The sequence below is a fragment of the Somniosus microcephalus genome, chromosome 8 (genome assembly GCF_052327205.1).
Source record: "Somniosus microcephalus isolate GS21.2 chromosome 8, FLI_Smic_1.0, whole genome shotgun sequence".
NCBI classification, from domain to species: Eukaryota; Metazoa; Chordata; class Chondrichthyes; order Squaliformes; family Somniosidae; genus Somniosus; species Somniosus microcephalus.
The window spans coordinates 36,451,672-36,470,540 of record NC_140994.1 but is presented as its reverse complement, the minus strand read 5'-3'; the positions used below and the strand labels follow the sequence as shown (position 1 = coordinate 36,470,540).

At 42.6% G+C, this 18,869-nt stretch overlaps 1 protein-coding gene across 1 annotated transcript in view; it reads right to left on the bottom strand.

Annotated features, from left to right (window-relative positions):
- wdr11 (WD repeat domain 11) overlaps nt 1-18,869 on the bottom strand; it is a 122,259-nt gene that overhangs the window by 81,406 nt on the left and 21,984 nt on the right. The window contains exons 2-4 of the mRNA XM_085994549.1: nt 13,966-14,077; nt 6,445-6,598; nt 210-383 (exon numbers count right to left, since the gene is read on the bottom strand). Coding sequence (XP_085850675.1) covers nt 210-383; nt 6,445-6,598; nt 13,966-14,077 — 440 coding nt within the window. The remainder of the gene's footprint in view (nt 1-209; nt 384-6,444; nt 6,599-13,965; nt 14,078-18,869) is intronic.

The window sequence follows — 18,869 nt, the reverse complement described above, 5'->3', positions numbered from 1 at the left end:
CACCACATTTTAGTTACTGTAAATTACTAAATTGTGGCAGATTATGTACCATCATCGTTGTTTTACAGAAATCATTGCAACCAGCAACAGGAGGATGTTCCACTGTAACAGTAGGTCAAGTTTTAATCCTGCCTTGCCAAATGAACTGCACCCTTTTGCATACACCAGATTAATACCTTCAATTTAAGGATCAAGTTAAATCAACTTACATGCTAGATTTGATAGCTCAAAGGGATCAAACGAAAAGGAGAGTATGTTTTCTGCATAACTTTTCTTCCACAATTTGGTACCAGTATCTGCATTCCAAAGAACAATGTAGTTTGGTGGATGAACTGCTAATAGGAGGTCCCGAGAGGCATCCTGATTCCATAGCCACTCCATGTCTAATTGCAAGAAGGAAACAGCAAATGTCAGTAACAATGTTTCCTTTATGATTGAGAACAGGAACATGGATGAGTTTTACAGCAATATATAATTTAATCATGGTATCTGAAAAAATCTAATATTGTAGAGACAGGGTGGCACAACTGTTTAGCATACCGTCTCACCTTTAGGACCTGGTTCAACTCCAGAGCAGACCAATAAATGATTATTCCTCTCTGTTGACTGTAAAAGGTACAGGAAACTCTTTTTTTATCCGGCACCGACGGGACCGGCATGGTGCCGGTTTATCAAAAAGTCCGGATTACAGAGAGGTATAGTTAAAAGGTACGAGAGTTCCGTACACAGCAACAAATCCAGGCTTCCCTGTTGCTTAGCAACAGGTACAAGAAGCCCGGCCACAGGCCAAGCGTCCCTGTTGCTTAACAAGTGCAGGAACCCGTTACACAGCCACAGATCCAGGAATGGCCACTAATATGAAGTCAAACTTACCTGAACCTAGTCCTGAATTTTGCCGGTTAACAGAGATTTCCGGTTATTTAGGTGCCGGTAAATCGAGAGTTTCCTGTACTATGCGAAACAAGATTGAGTAGTTTCAACCGTCCTGTCCACCGATCCCCTGGTACAGTGCAGGCAGAACTCCATCACTAATTCTTACATTTACAAAGCCAGCACTCTGCAATCAAAGTGTATCTTCCATGGTAAGCTTTTAAATAAACACAAATGTATTGTTGCTGATTTGTTTTATATGTAATTTGCTTTAATTATCAGTTGATAAACTGATAATGAAAACAAACATGAGCTCAAGGGGTTATTAAGAGTCCCAACAAACCAACTGCTCCCTTTCCACCCCATCCGAAGAAAAAATAGAATTTACAGAAAATTCTGTTAGATATTACAGGTACTGGGAAATTAAAAGCAAACAGCAGCTGAATGTTGGAGAGAACTACAGAAACATTCCAACATTGTTCAGGATCAAAATAATGGTTTGCCCAAGACTTTTAGTGTGGGTCATTGTACAAAAAGTTCTCCTCGAATTCTTCAAGTTGCAATTTACAAAATACAAATGTGATTGAGAATGTAAAATCCCAATTCACTGAGCTGGGAGAAATAACAGAGGACTGTATTGTATTGAAATAGTTTTATGCGGTTTTTCGTGTGCAATCTGCCTCCTGGTCCCAGGGTAACGTTATCAACAGAATTTCAAATAAAGTCAAGCATTTTCAGTTGAATGTTACAACAAAATCCTATTCATTAATCAGCTTCAGCACTCGGCATCATGTTATGCCAACATTCTAATCTGCTAAAACTCAGTCAGTACACATCCATACACTTATTATTATTTCAGTATCTACCCACATCTCATTGTGCACTGGACAGGACAACAAGATAAAAGTTTGACTTGTCTCATAAATTCTTCCATAGGACAATATTTATTAACTAAAACCATCATTCATGTAGTTTTATGTTCTTTAATGAAAATATTTTATGCCCTGTGGAGACCTGCAGCACAAAACCAACACAAGTTGATCCAAATTATTAAACTCGTAAAAGGATTTACCATTTCTCCAGAAAACCAAAAAGGCCGAGTTAGAGATTAGAACCTAGCCAGGTTGTTGATGGATTGACATTGTGCAAAGAACAAATACGATATTTCATGAATATACAATAGAAATGCTTACAAGTGCTCATGGCTACACCTACGTATTTTGCCTATAAAGGTATCTTATTCTGGAAATTTCAATTATCCCAACAATGAAGCCCAAATTTAGGAAATATAGTACAGCTGAACAGAGGAGATTGTGATAGGCACACAAATTGATCAACGCCATCACGTCAGGATAAAAACAACTTCTGCTTTAAAAAAAATTACATATAAAACTAATTAATACCTAGGACTGATTAAAACTAATTACAGGAAACTTTGGTTTATCCGGAGGTTAACTGTCCAGAATGCTCGAGCCGCCGGCAAAAATCAGGAGCTGTTTCGTTAGGTTTTTTTTTCTTTTCGTTGCTTTTTTTTCACCAGTCAGGCTCTGCAAGGTCTCGCTGAAGCTGTTGCTAAGCTACAGAGACGCTTGCAAGGTACGGCCGACTGTTTAGAAGCTGTTGGGGTTTGTTGCCAGATACGGAGCTCAAAATCTCCGTATGTTTCAACATTAGCGCTGGTTTGTCCGGCAGTTTTGATGGGACGGCAACAGCTCGGTCCCGTCGGTGCCAGATAGCACAAAGTTTCCTGTAATACCTAGGACTGATTATAAAACAATCTTGTACACGAGTTCAGACTGCAACTTCATTACAAAGATGGGAGGGAAAGCAGTGAGTGAGGAGGACACAAAAAACCTGCAAAAGGACAGACAGGCTAAGTGAATGGGCAGAAATTTGGCAGATGGAATATAATGTTGGAAAGTGTGAGGTTATGCACTTTGGCAGAAAAAATCAAAGAGCAAGTTATTAACTAAATAGAAAGAAACTGCAAAGTGCTACAGTACAAAGGGATCTGGGGGTCCTGGTGCATGAAACACAGAAGGTTAGTATGCAGGTAGAGCAGGTGATCAGGAAGGCCAATGGAATCTTGGCTTTTATTGCAAGGGGGATGGAGTATAAAAGCAGAGAAGTCTTGCTTCAGTTATACAGAGTACTGGTGAGGCCACACCTGGAATATTGTGTACAGTTTTGGTTTCCATATTTAAGAAAAGATATACTTGCTCTCGAGGCAGTTCAGAGAAGGCTCACTCGGTTGATTCCGGAGATGAGGGGGTTGACTTATGAGGAAAGGTTGAGTAGGTTGGGCCTCTACTCATTGGAATTCAGATGAATGAGAGGCGATCTTATCGAAACATATAAGATTGTGAGGGGGCTTGATCAGGTGGATGCGGGGAGGATGTTTCCACTGATGGGTGAGACTAGAACTAGGGGCATAATCTTAGAATAAGGGGCTGCTGTTTCAAAACTGAGATGAGGAGAAACGTCTTCACTCAGAGGGTAGTAAATCTATGGAATTTGCTACCCCAGAGAGCTGTGGAAGCTGCGACATTAAATAAATTAAAAACGGAGATAGACAGTTTCCTAGCTGATAAGGGAATTAGGGGTTACGGGGAGTGGGCAGGGAAGTGGACGTGAGTCTAGGTTCGGATCAGCCATGATCCTATTGAATGGCGGAGCAGGCCCGAGGGGTCGTATGGCCTACTCCTGCTCCTACTTCTTATGTTCTTATTACTATTTATTGGTTCCCTGGATGTGATGACACTGGCAAAGCCAAACTAATTGCTTATCACTAGTTGCCCTGTGAATGATGGTGGGCCTCCTTAAACCATTGCAGTTCTTCTGGTGACAGTGCTTTCACAATGGTGTTAGGTAGGGAAATCCAGGATAGTGATCCAGTAACACTGAAGGAATAGCATTATATGTCCAAGTCAGGATGGTGTGTGTCTTGGAGAGGAATCTGGAGCTGTTGTTGTTCCCAAGACATTTCTGCTCTTGTTCTTCTCATTGGTAGAGATCGGAAGGGAGGGAGGTGCTGTCGAAGTAAGCTTGGTGAGTTGCTGCAGTGCATGCTGCCGTTATAGTGCATCAGTGATGGAGTGTGGATATTGAGTCCACTGAAAAGGCAGTAATTTGTTCTGTCCTGGGAAGACATTGGGCTTCCAACAACTTGCACTGATACAGCATCTTGAACATTTAGAAACATCTGAAGGTGCTTCACAGAGGCGCAAGGAAGAAATGGATGCCAAGTGAAAGAAGGAGATAGTACGAGGGGTGAGCAAAAGTTTAGTCAAAGAAGTGAGTTTTAAGGATGGTTTAAAAAAAAATAGGGAAGTGGAGAGAAGGAGGGGTTTAGGGAGGGAATTCCAGGACATAGTGCATAGGTGGCTGAAGGCATAGCTTCCAATTGTGGGAATGCAGAAGAATAGATAGTTCAAGCATTTGGGGGGGGGGGGGTTGTAGTGTTGGAAGAGATTACAGAGGTAGGGAGGGGGAAAGCCATGGTAGGATTTAAACACAAGGATGGGAATTTTAAATTTAAGGCACTGGAGGACCAGGAGCCAATATAAGTCAGCAGGGGCAGGCATGATGGGTGAGCGCAAAAGGATATAGGCAGTAGAGGTGTTTTGGATGAGCTGGAGTTTAGAAGGCCATCCAGGACAGCATTGGAATTGGCTGGAGGGGACAAGGGCGTGGATTAAGGTTTCAGTGACAGATGGGCTGAGGTCGGCAATTTTATGGAGGTGGAAGCAAGCGGGCTTTGTGCTGGAGAGGTACAGGATTGAAAGCTCAGATCAGGGTCGAATAGGATGCCAAGGTCACAGTCTGGTTCAGCCGGAGACAGTGGCTGGGGAAGGGGATGGAGTTGGTAGCAATGGAGCAGCGATTGGGACAAGGGCGGTGAACCACTCATCACAGAGTACCAGTCTTTGCCCTACTCTTATAGCCATGGTGTTGATCCAGGTAGCTGTCTGCTCAATGGTAACCCCCAAGATGTTGATGGTGGAGGACTCTGTGATGATGGTGCCTATAAAGCTCAGGGAGAGGTGTCAGGGTCTTTTCTTCTTGGAGATGCTTGTTGCCTGGCATTTGAGTGGCTTGATATTGCCTACCACTTGTTAGCCCAAGCTTGTATTTTGTTGGTCTGGGCTTGGCTGCTTCATTATAAAAGAGAAGTTGTGAATGGAACTGAACACTATGGAATAGTCAGTGAACAGTCCAATTCCTGACTTTGTGATTTAGGGAAGGTCATTGATGAAGCAGTTGAAGATGGTTGTGCCAAGAATACTTCCGTGAGAAACACCTGCAGCAGTGTTTTGATGCTGCAGTTGACAACCACGACCATCTTCATGTCAGGTGTGATTCTAGCCAAAGAAGGGTTTTCCCTTTCACCCCCAATAACCTCAGTTTTTCTAGAATTTCTTGGTGCCATACTCGGACAAATGCTAGCAAGGTGTCGAGGGAAGCTACTCTCACCTCTCCTCTGGCATTCAGTTCTTGCGTTCCATTCTGGATCAAGTTTGCGGTGAAATCTGGAGTCGAGTGGCTCTGACAGAACCTGAACTGAGCATTGGTGAGCAGGTTATGGATGATTAGGTGCCACTTGATGGCACTATTGAGGACTCCCACCAGCACTATACTGATGATCAGCAGGGCGCTAATGGGTGGGACAGCAACTGGCTGGGTGTGATTTATCCTTTTTTTTTTTTTTTGGATAGGACATGCCTGGGCAATCTTCCACATTGTTGAGTAAATGCCAGCATCATAGCTGGACTGGAACAGCTTGGCTAGAGGGATTGCTACTTCTGGGGCGCTGGTCTTCAGCACTGAAGCGGGATGTTGTCATGGTCTATGGCATTGTTGTGTCCAGTGCACTCAGACACATGGAGTAAACCAGATTGGTTACACACTGGCATCTATGATGGTTGGTTCTTCGAAAGGAGGCAGAGTAGGATTGTCCACTCGGCACTTGTGACTAAAGGCGTTTGCAAACACTTTGGTCTTGTCTCTTACACTTGCATGCTGGGCGCTACCATGGTTGAAGGTGGGACCATTAATGAAGCCTCCGCCTCCCATTAGTTGCCCGATACAGTAAAATTGGAGAACTTTTAATAATTTTCAAATACACTGTAAATAAACTACAATCTGGCCTAAAATGAGAATATGGTATTTCAAAAACAAATTAAGAGGCATTATCACACCATCATTTTATCAGTCAGAGCAAGTCATTCTAACACTATTAAACTTCAATATGTAAACCGTCAGGTAAATGAAGTGAACGTAGAAGCAGATTTAAAAACCCAAGAGAAATAGTCGGCGAGAATTAGCAGACGATGAAAGCAGAAGCTCGTTAAATAAAAGCTTGCTGTTGTGGGGACTCCGGACTTGAACTTCTGAAACCAGCTCTAAAATACCTGTAGGTCAGAGAGGCGCTTGGGCACGTTTCGAACCCCTATATATTTAAAAGGCGGCTCAGCAACAAAGAATAGTCTACTACAACATTAGCATCACAGTGCATCCGTGTAGAACTCACTAGGCTTGCGCTACACCAGCTTCGATCAAAATTTGATCTCTTACCTTGAATGGGTTTGGTGTACTCCTGAATCTCACATCGAGCTACTCCTGTAGCCACATCCCAAACTATGATCTTTCCTACGCTATCTGCAGATGCCAGACGCAGGGAATAGGGAGAGCCAATGTTGTGGTGGTAGTTTTCTCTAGCCCATTTTACCTGTGAAAATTAAAGCAGACCCTGAAATTAGACATAAAAACAGGAAAATGCTAGAAATATATTGTGTGTCACTCAGCAACTGTAGAACAGGCAAGTTATGACATTTTGGGTGTGTAACCCTTCATCAGAGTTCAATTTAGACTGGTCAGCCATTAGACAGCAGGACCAATAGTTGCCAAAATAAACCAGACTGGCAGCAGATTAAAAACTAAATACATTACACGAATAATGACTGTTGGAATCAGCTAGTGGAAAACCTCTACAGGAAACTGCCTGTATGCTAAAGTTCAACATAATAAGCATAAATGGATGTCAAAGTACATTCACCTAGGTAAGATCTTTGAACACCACCACCAACATCAATAAGATCTACATTATTGGCAAGCATGTTCTAAATATTGAGCAGTCCATAGTTACTGGGTTCATATTTACAGTCCACAGCTCTAAACACAACTGAAGTACACGCTGCAAACATAGATTTAGCCTCTGGCGAAAGTAACATCTTCTACCCTAGGTGCCCGCTTTGCGGAACACCTCCGTTCAGTCCGTAAGGGTGACCCCGAGCTTCCGGTCGCCTGTCATTTTAATTCACCGCTCCATTCCCACTCGGACCTCACCACCCTTGGCCTCTTGCATTGTTCCACGGAAGCTCAACGTAAACTCGAGGAACAGCACCTCATCTTCCAATTAGGCACGTTGCAGCCTTCCGGACTCAATATCGAGTTCAACAATTTCAGATCATAACCTCGGCCCCTATTACATTTTTACTTATATTTTTTTCCACCCCTTTGTTTTGGGTCTTCCCTCCCCCCCCGCCCTTTTCCTTTTTTTCTCTCTCCCACATGGCAGCTCTGTCTCATCCTGCCAGTACACTTCACACCTAATCTCAGCCGTCTTTTGTCTCCACTTGTCCTATTACCATCTCGTCTGGTTTTGAATACCTCTTAATGTCTCTTTTACTTCTTTTGTTCTATCACAGCCCTGCCTTCGATCTATTTTATTTCCTTTCCAGTTTTGAAAAAGGGTTTCGACCCGAAACGTCAACTCTAATTTCTCTCCACGGATGTTGCCTGGCCTGCTGAGTTTTTCCAGCATTTTCTGTTGTTATTTCGGATTTCCAGCATCTGCAGTATTTTGCTATCTTCTACCCTAGCTCAGGACTCTCTTGAAATGATGGGCACCATAGCTCTAAGAATTAAGTTAAGCATCCACTAATTAAGATTACACTTTGTTTGCTTTGGTTAGTAGAAGGTGGGTTTTTTGAAGGAGGGCTTTATTATAACTCATTATTAAGCAAAGTTAACAGTATGAAGGAGAGTGTTTTATGTTCCTATGCAACATTTAAGAAGAAAAGGCCACAGGTTGCACTATTAGTAGAAAGTAGCCTCTCAACTATATAATTTTTAAAACTGAATGTTATTTCCAACCTGGAAGGAGTTTTCTCCAAGTTAGTCACTCACTTTCCCTTCCACGGTGGCCCACCATTTTACAACTCTCTTTGCCCCCACGGCTGCTCTGTTAATGCAAATTATGTGAGCAGCCCAGTGGATTAAGTATATATATTTTTTGTGTGGTTTAAGTATATTACGGGCAAGAGGATAATCTGGGAAAGAGTAGGGCCCATTAGGGACCAAAGTGACAATGTGTGTGTAGAGCCGAAAGATGTAGGTGAGGTTTTAAATGAATATTTTGCATCTGTGTTCACTATGGAGAAGGACGGTGTAGGCATAGAAATCAGGCAGGGGGATTGTGATATACTTGAACAAATTAATATTGAGAGGGAGGAGGTACTAGAGGTTTTAGCAGGCTTAAAAGTGGATAAATCCCCATGCCCAGACAAGATGTATCCCAGGCTGATGTGTGAGGCAAGGGGGGAGATTGCAGGGGCTCTGACACAAATTTTCAGAACCTCTCTGGCCACAGGGGAGGTGCCAGAGGACTGGAGGACAGCTAACGTTGTACCAGTATTCAAGAAGGGTAGTAGGGATAATCCAGGGAATTACAGGCCAGTGAGCCAAACATCAGTGGTAGGGAAATTATTGGAAAAAATTCTGAGGGACAGAATTACTCTCCACTTGAAGAGGCAAGGATTAATCAAGGATAGTCAGCATGGCTTTGTCAGGGGGAGATCATGTCTAACCAATTTGATTGAATTTTTCGAGGGGGTGACTAGGTGTGTGGATGAGGGTAGTGCAGTTGATGCAGTCTACATGGATTTCAGTAAGGCTTTTGACAAAGTCCCGCATGGGAGACTGGTCAAGAAAGTAAGAGCCCATGGGATCCAGGGCAATTTGGCACATTGGATCCAAAATTGGCTTAGTGGCAGGAGGCAGAGGATGATGGTCGAAGGTTGTTTTTGTGACTGGAAGCCTGTGTCCAGTGGTGTACCGCAGGGATCGGTGCTGGGTCCCCTGCTGTTTGTAGTGTACATTAATGATTTAGAGATGAATGTAGGAGGTATGGTCAGTAAGTTCGCAGATGACACGAAAACTGGTGGAGTGGTAAATAGCAAGGAGGGAAGCCTCAGGCTACAGGACGATATAGACGGGTTGGTCAGATGGGCAGAACAGTGGCAAATGGAATTTAACCCTGAAAAGTGAGGTGATGCATTTTGGGAGGACTAACAAGGCAAGGGAATACACAATGAATGGTAGGACAGAGGAACCTTGGTGTGCATGTACATAGATCCCTGAAGGCAGCAGGACAGGTAGAAAAGGTGGTTTAAAAGGCATATGGGATACTTATATTCTATGCCTCAGCTAATAAAGGCAAGAGCAGGGAAGTTATGATGGAGCTGTACAAAACGCTAGTTAGGCCACAGCTGGAATACTGTGTGCGGTTCTGGTCGCCACACTATAGGAAGGATGTGATTGTATGGAGGGGGTGCAGAGGAGATTCACCAGGATGTTACCTGGACTGGAGCGCTTCAGCTATGAGGAGAGACTGGACAGGCTGGGGTTGTTTTCCTTGGAGCAGAGAAGGCTGAGGGGGGACCTGATTGAGGTGTACAAAATTATGAGGGGCATAGATGGGATAGGTAGAAAGGAACTTTTCCCCTTAGTAGAGGGGTCAATAACCAGGGGGCATTGTTTCAAGGTAAGGGGCAGGAGGTTTAGAGGGGATTTGAGGAAAAACATTTTCACTCAGAGGGTGGTTGGAATCTGGAACTCACTGCCTGAAAGGCTGGTAGAGGCAGGAACCCTCACAGCATTCAAGAAGCATTTAGATGAGCACTTGAAACGCCATAGCATACAAGGCTATGGACCAAGTGCTGGAAAATGGGATTAGAATAGACAGGGCTTGATGGCCGGCGCGGACACGATGGGCCTCTTTCTGTGCTGTATAACTATGGATCTTGAAGCTGTTATCACCCATACTCCCATACACTACTCCAGGCAAAAGTAAAGCATTACACACATCACAAAAAATACAGCCATGACCAAATCCTACCAAGCACACAAGCACAAGTATCAAAATTAGCAAAAAGCAACACAATAAAATACTCCATCACCCAAGATTTAACTTGCAAACTAAGATCAACTCAAATAATAGAAAAAATGCAGCCATTGAACAGCAGCCAATGGGGTGCACAGTATTGGATTATTATACAGATGGGACAGCCAGATAAGAGAAATCTATGCCTCGGAGCCCATGATTTGCAATCTACACTTAGTTCCATTGACTTGGTTTAGTGATAACAATAAGCTGATACTTATCCAGGCCAGATTATATTATTCAGCTATGTTGTGTTCTTTACTTCTTGAGCACTCGGGAGATATACTTTTGGGGATAGATTTTATTTTTGGGCCCCCCCAAGACCAACTGGTCAAGGATGGGTAAACAGTAAATCTTCTTCAGCCTTAATAATGATCAAACCGCAATCCCCCACGATTGGCAGTATTCGTTTTTGCATACGTTCATCGATTTGGGAATCCTTCATACCTTCAAGAATGCTGATAAATCTCACATTGTTGCATCAAAGATACCCTCCCCACACACACACATACACACACACACAGGAAGTAGAGCACAAAGTAGTCTGATGTGATCTCTGTCTCTGAAATCAGCACAGTCTTTCACACAGATCTCCGATGGATATTGTAATACTGCAGATCCCCTTAAAAAGCAACGGGTGAACTTCTTGACTTTTTAGATGATGGTACTCGTTAATGGGATCCCAAAAATCACCAGCACGTTTCTCTCCATTTATCATCTTCCTATTGGTTCACTGTCAATTATACTTGCTAGCATAATAATCATTTGTATTTCAACAAACTTTCACTGCACAAGTTGATAGCTCAGAGGGCAAAAGGGTTATAGAAATAGTAACTAACCATTTTGTTACCATCTGCTGCTCATTTGCCACATCCCCCCCCCCCCCCACTAACTCATACATTTTTATTTTTACTTCCCACACATGAATTATTCTGAGGACATAGATATCATTAAATATCTGATTTATTAAATATTAAATATCATTGCAAACCTTTGGAATTCTCTACCCCGAGAGCTGTGGAGGCTCAGTTGATGAATATATTCAAGTCAGAGATCGTTAGATTTTGGATACAAAGGGAATCAAGGGATACAGGGCTGCGGGAAGCTGGAGTTGAGGTCGAAGATCAGCCATGATCTTATTAAATGGCGGAGCAGACTCAAAGAGCCGAATGGCCTACTCCTGCTCCTAATTCTTACGTTCTTATGCTCTTAGTTCTTATGCTCTTAAAGAGCACACAATCAGTCAAACCTATTAGTTTTGTTTGAATGATAAACACAGTGCAAAATATCATCACTTGATGCTGTGCATATTTAAAATCTGACTAGCAGCTGATGAATGTTAACTGGCAATTTTTCAGAACAGCGTTAACTGCTTTCAGGGAGATGCCAAACACTGAAATCAAAGCAAAATACACAAATGTTGAAAATCTGAAATTAAAACAGAAAATGCTGGAAACACTCAGTAGGCCAGGCACCATGTGGACAGAGGAAAGGAGGATAAACATTTTTGGTCCACGTCCCGAAGCGTTAACCGTACCTTCCTCTTTCCAAAAGGTGCTGCCTGACCTGCTCTGTGTTTCCAGCATTTTCTGCCAAACACCGAATCCATGATCAGCTGCACAAGCCAAGAATAGAATAACATAAAATCGCACTGACAGAACAAATTATTGCAAGTTACTTTGAGCCTCGTCACTACTGAAAATGAAATTATCTGAAGGAACACAAAGGCCCAGATTTTGTGGTCAGCAGCAAACAGAGTGCTAGCTGTCCATTACACTTACACTTGCCCACAGACTTTCTATGGGCTTTTGCACTGGAACCTGCAGTTATTAGAAATCAAAAACAATGCCTTGCCCTCTATGGGGGATCTGGAACCTGTGTGAACAGGGCAAGCAACTGCGCAGCTCCTTAACCAATCAGATTGAAAAATCCTTACTGAGACACACATATTTACTGGGGCGGGGAAAGGAGTTCCGATCAGAAGTCCGGGTTTCCTCAAACACTGTGGAGTCTTAACTAGGTTCGCGTTCTTTTTTAATGGCCTCATTAACCTGTGTCGCTACTTTTAGTGATTTGTGCATTTGTACTCCAAGATTCCTTTGCTCCTCTACCCTATTTAGATTCTTATTTTCCAAGTAATAGGTAACCTTCTTATTTTACTTACCAAAATGTCATACCTCACACTTATCTATGTTGAAATTAATTTGCCAATTATATGCCCATTCTGCAAATTTATTAATGTCTTCTTGTAATTTGTTGCAGTCCTCCTCAGTATTGACTAACCACCCCCCCCCCCCCCACAATTTGGTGTTGTCCGCAAATTTAGAAATTGCACTTTGATTCCAAAGTCTAAATCGTTAATGTAAATTGTGAACAAGTGGTCCCAGCACTGATCCTTGTGGGACCTCACTCTGAATAGCTACCTTTTAGCCCTACACTCTGCTTTCTGTCTTGCAGCCAGCTAACTATCCATTCTGCTACTTGTCCCAACTCCGCAAGCTCTGACCTTGTTCATTAGTCTATTATATACAAGTTAAAACACTTTTCAAGAACGAAATACGATATGAATTAAATCCTCTCGGTTAGAGCTGCAATTCCTATTTATTTGAGATTGAACATCAATACTGGATAGTATTCTTACCAGGTTATCACTAGAAAAACTGAAAGGTTTCTTACAAATACTACAACAGAAAAGTGGAAACACTGAGTAATTAATAGTTAAAGGAGCAGTATGCTTGCCTTTTATACTAAAGAAATTGCTAAGGGTTTTCTTTTAACATTTGCCAACAGCAGTATCCATTTTAGCAAATCTAATTATTTGCTACTAAAGTATTGCATTACAGCATGAGTGTACTTCAAATCTAGCCTATATCCTTTCTAATAGGTCAAGTTTTAACTGGAAAGAAAGGAGAAGAACTGGAGTTATCCTTGATGCTGGATGTGCAATATAATGTGCTTGTCCGACATACAATTCTGGATGAGCAAAAATGTTCTCCAATTAAATATTGGGAAGACCGAAGTCATTGTTTTCTCGCCCCGCCACAAACTCCGTTCCCTAGCCACTGACTCCATCCCTCTCCCTAGCATCTGTCTGAGGCTGAACCACACGGTTCACAACCTTGGTGTCATATTTAACCCTGAAATGAGCTTCCGACCACATATCCGCAGCATAACAAAGACCGCCTACTTCCACCGCCGTAACATCGCCCGTCTCCGCTCTTGCCTCAGCTCATCTGCTGCTGAAACCCTCACCCATACCTTTGTTACCTCTAGACTTGACTATTTCAACGCACTCCTGGCTGGCCTCCCACATTCCACCCTACGTAAACTTGAGGTCATCCAAAACTCGGCTGCCTGTGTCCTAACTCGTACCAAGTCCCGTTCGCCCATCACCCCTGTGCTCACTGATCTACATTGGCTCCCAGTTAAGCAACGCCTCGATTTCAAAATTCTCATCCTGGTTTTCAAATCCCTCCATGGCCTCGCCCCTCCCTATCTCTAATCTCCTTCAGCCCCACATCCCCCCACCCCGAGATATCTGCGCTCTTGAGCATCCCTGATTATAATCGCTCAACCATTGGTGGCCGTGCCTTCTGTTGCCTAGGCCCTAAGCTCTTGAATTCCCTGCCTAAACCTCTCCGCCTCGTTACCTCTCTTTCCTCATTTAAGACGCTCCTTAAAACCTACCTCTTTGACCAAGCTTTTGGTCACCTGCCCTAATTTATCCTTATGTGGCTCGGTGTCAAATTTTTTCGTCTTAAAATACTCCTGTGCAGCGCCTTGGGATGTTTTACTACGCTAAAGGCGCTATATAAATACAAGTTGTTGTTGTTAAAAGCAACGTATTGCAAACAGTGAACAATAATGATTACCTTCACAACATTTGCTTTGTGTCGTTCCAGAACCTGAATTGTCTGCGATGTGCATGGATCAATGATCAATACAAGTGAATGGCAGCCATGGGCAATTAATCCTTGCCAACCCCTGGAAGAAAAAAACTGCAGTTAATTATTTAAAGACAGAAAACAACACGATATAAAAAACATTCACCTAAGTTTCACCAATGCAATTTCAGAGCTATTTTTTTTTAATTAAAAAAAAAAGTTATACCTCCAAATCAAGCTGCCAATCAAATGTTAATTTTTTGTAATGTGTGTGTACTGTAGAATAAAAGACATCACTGCCTTGATTCAATAGAAATGGTTATGTGGATATCAAAAATATGTTAAGGTTACCCTTCTGGCTACTCAATTACCTTTAGATTGTAAATCACACTGTATAAATTAGGGATGTGTCTGAATTACAGAAGCTAGATTAATCCAAAACATTCCCAATAAGTGAGTAGGGCCTTGTTAACTTCAAGTTGTACATTTCACTGGAAAAAAAACTGCTTTTTAAAATTTGTTTTGTCCTTGATTTTGTTCATGTCACACACATGCTCAGAGCTCCATTGTCATTGGCAGAGCACAAACTGGGAGCTGGCAGTGTCGGGCACGGTTATATTGCATTCTAAGAGACCAGGAGCTGCAAAGGGTGGTTTGCAGTCAGCAGCATCTATTTTATGTGAACTGCAAATTGCCTGAGAGAACTGAGCACGTGTGGTTACAAGCATGAGCTCTGCTCACAGACAGTAAATTTTAAACGTTCAGACACGCGGTCAGGAGAGTCCACTTTTCTGAACATTATAAAAGCCTCTGGTTAAGGTTATGAAGTGCCCAATAAGTCCAAAGAAGCCTAAAGATGGTTTTAAACCCAGCTTGATGCTGCACTGAAATTATCTCTCATAGGGTGTTTTCCCGAACAGTGCAAGGTGGCCCCACCAAGAGCATCTCAACTAGCTGCCTTTCAGTCAGAATGGGACCTGACGCCGGAGTTATACCATCACTCTTTCATCACTGCAAGGCAGAAACTCTCTTCATAGCAACACGAAAGAGACTCTGCACCTTAAACCAGCACTGCCAATTCAGACAATAGCAAAATACTGCAGATGCTGGAAATCTGAAATAACAACGGAAAGTGCTGGAAACACTCAGCAGGCCAGGCAGCATCGAGGAGAGAGAAACCGAGTCAACGTTTTGGGTCGAACCCTTAGTCAGAACTGGAAAAGGTTAGGGAGGAGAGATTTTTAAGCAGGGGCAGGGAGGAGGGGAGGAAAGAACAAAGGGAAGGTCTGTGATAGGATGGAAGGCGCGAGAGATTGACTGACAAAAGGGATGATGGTGCAAGGCAAAAGGAGAGGTAATGGGACAAGTTAAGAAACAAAAGATGGCTCTAGATGATGTGCGGATGATGATTGCAGAAATATTAACAGCTACCATGCGAGGAAACAAGAGAAAAAAATATATAAAGAAATACAGGGGCCAATTTATAGTCTGAAATTGTTGAACTCTATGTTGAGTCCAGAAGGCTGTAAAGTGCCTAATAGAAAGATGAGGTGCTGTTCCTCGAGCTTACGTTGAGCTTCGTTGGAACAGGGCAAGAGGCCGAGGACGGAGAGGTCAGAGTGGGAGTGAAGCGGTGAATTAAAGTGACAGGCGACCGGACGCTCGGGGTCCCCCTTACGGACTGAACGGAGGTGTTCGCAAAGCGGTCACCCAATCTGCGTTTGGTCTCCCCAATGTAGAGGAGACCGCATCGTGAGCTACAAATACAGTATACTAAATTGTAATTAGTACAAGTAAATCGCTGTTTCACCTGGAAGGAGTGTTTGAGGCCCTGGACGGTGGGACAGGAGGAGGTAAAAGGGCAGGTGTTGCATCTCCTGCACTTGCATGGGAAGGTGCTGGGCGAAGGGGTGTTGGGGGTGATAGAGGAGTGGACCAAGGTGTCGCGGTCCCTTCGGAATGCTGAAAGAGGGGGTGGGAGTGGAGGGGAAGGTGTGTTTGGTGGTGGGATCACGCTGGAGGTGGCGAAAATGGCAGGGGATGATCCGTTGAATGTGGAGGCTGGTGGGGTGAAAGGCGAGGACCAATTCAGAGTTCCATCTACAAGTATTGGTGCTCTAATATAATTGGCTACTTAAAATCAACACTTTTTTTTGTCCACATAGACGTTGATCTATTTCAGTCAGGCAAAATTAGCATAGAATTCCCAATCCTAAAATCTCATTGGTTATGGAGATACCCTGTTGGTTGACCTGTTCACACCAGGTCCCAGATGCCCTGTTCCACTCAGTGCACCGTTATCAACTTGCACTTTCAGCAACTTTGTGGGCATCAGTTTTTTTGAGCTGAAGGGGCACATCTAATGAACGACAGACACCGTTAGATACCCTGCTACAGCAAAATCTGGCCCAATAAACCGGACTGAGCAACCTGAAAGTAATTCTTGATCATTAACTTTTCACATTTCATTTACAACGAAGACTAAATTGCTGTATCAGTTTCCATGTCAATGATCAGCCTCATTAACGATCAAGATCAATAATCCCAACAGTAATAATCTGCAACATTAACTCCATGTTTTGAACCCTATATTTTTTTAATCAGAGAAATATATACATCATGGATTTAGAGCACAACAGATATATTAAGGATACAGTAAAATTGACAGCAATGACCATTTTCTCTAAATTCAACACACAAAATGACCTCTGTGTTTTGGATTAAATGTTTATGCCTCTGTCCTCTCCCCAATCAGAGGTAGCAGTTACCTTACTCAGTGCTACAGTAATCCATCATTTTAATCTAGTCAATTCTGTGCTGTGCTTAATTATTTAACAGGTTATTTACTAATGCATTACCCTTCAAAACGCCTGAAAAATTCAATTATTCAACGGCAGAAATATTCAAGTCATATGGTCTCTTTTAGGTATTTATAGTACATCTTGGTACATAGACTTTTATTTTGAACTAGGGTCCTGGAGGGAAAGTGGAGGAGTCCCTAACCTTGTTATAAGGCACAGCAAATGACTAGACCAGTAGAAAGGTTCAGATTTTTCACACTAGTCATCATAGCACAACATCTAAGTAGTCAAAATGGGCCCTATCCCTTGAATCACATTTGTGTTGATTTGCAGGATGGGTAATTTTATGATTCACGAGACCTATAATCTGGCCAAATAAAGCAGTTATTTATCATTTGGATAACAAACCAAAAAAAATTTGAATGCAAGAGGCACGGTCAGATCTGCCCTCCAGAGTCCAAATCGGGTTGCTCTCAATGTTACAACTTGAGTTAAGCCATTAGTTCAGAAAAATATAATGAATATTAGCTACAAAATCATAAAACTGTGTCCCTAAAATGAGCTTAAGGTCATTTCTGGCACCAACAACAATCTTTTCAAAACCAGCGGAGTTCCAATTTCATTCCCCATAATGCAAAAGGCTGCTACTGAAAAATACAACCATACACTCGGATGACTGCTGGGAAGTTAAGGCAAACTGCCATCCCAATTAAACCAGAAGAATGCTTTGATAGAGTTGTAAGAGTTAGTGCCAATTTTAAAATCCAATAATCATATGCAACTGCTCTACATCCCTGATCAGATTCAGGGTTAACATGACATATCAAACAGGAAAATATCACCTGACAAAAAAGGTCTTGACAAAGGGTTTGACCCGAAACGTTGACTGTTTCTCTCTCCACGGATGTTGCCTGGCCTGCTGAGTTTTTCCAGCATTTTCTGTTGTTATTTAGGAAAATATCACCCTATCCTTAACAAACATATTGATCTTCTGGCTGTGGCTCATTATGTCCTCCCTCTATGAGCTCAGGTAGCATGATGGAAAATCTAATTAATAGAACATGCCTAGATCATTTTTATTAATAAACCTCAAAGCAACTGAATACATAAACAATTAATAGAATGTATAAAGTTAGACAACAAACATGGCCCACAAATAGAAAATGGCGAATGTTCTCTAGTGGCATACCGATGAGCTGCTGTCTAGTATACATTTTTGCAATTTAAAAAAAATATTGCTTAATTTCTAGCTTCAGTTTTCTCCAGCTCTCCAAGCAAGGAAAAAAAAGACAGAAAGTATTCACCCAACTCCAGGTTATCAGGAACAAACTGGGTTTGTTTCTACAGTCTGTTACAATCCAACAAAGGGGGAGGGGGAGGAGAAGAGGAGAAAGTCGATGTCCCAGGTAACAGGATCAAGTTTCTCCTTTACAAACATACAGACTGTGGGGTCTCAGAGAGGAGAGGGAACAGCGCAAACATCCCTATCAGTGACTATGGGCATTTTTTTCCCCTTAAAGCACTGAGATGGGGAGTGGTCCAACAGCTTCTGCGCAGATCATTAAGCCAATACAAATGAAAAAGACCTGCATTTATATAGTATCCCTCATGACCTCAAGTCGTCCCCAAAGCACTTTCCAGCCAATGGAGTATTTTATTTTTTTGAAGTGGAGTCACTGTTGCAATGTAGGAAACACAGCAGGCAACTTGCGCACAGCAAGCTCCCACCAACAGCAATGTGGTAATGACCAGATCATCTGTTTTTGTTATGTTGATTGAGGGATAAATATTGGCCAGGACACCGGGGAGAACTCTCATGCTCTTCTTCGAAATAGTGAAGGCAGACGGGGCCTCAGTTTAACATCTCATCCAAAAGACGGCACCTCCGACCAGTGCAGCACTCCCTTGGTACTGCACTGAAGTGTCAGCCTAGATTTTTGTGCTCAAGTCTCTAGAGCGGGACTTGAATCCACAAACTTCTGATTCAAAGGTGAGAGTGCTACCACTGAGCCATAGCTGACAGCCATTTTTGGATTCTCTGATGGAAAACTTTAGACTCATTTCTTCTACAGTAATTATAACATGCTACAT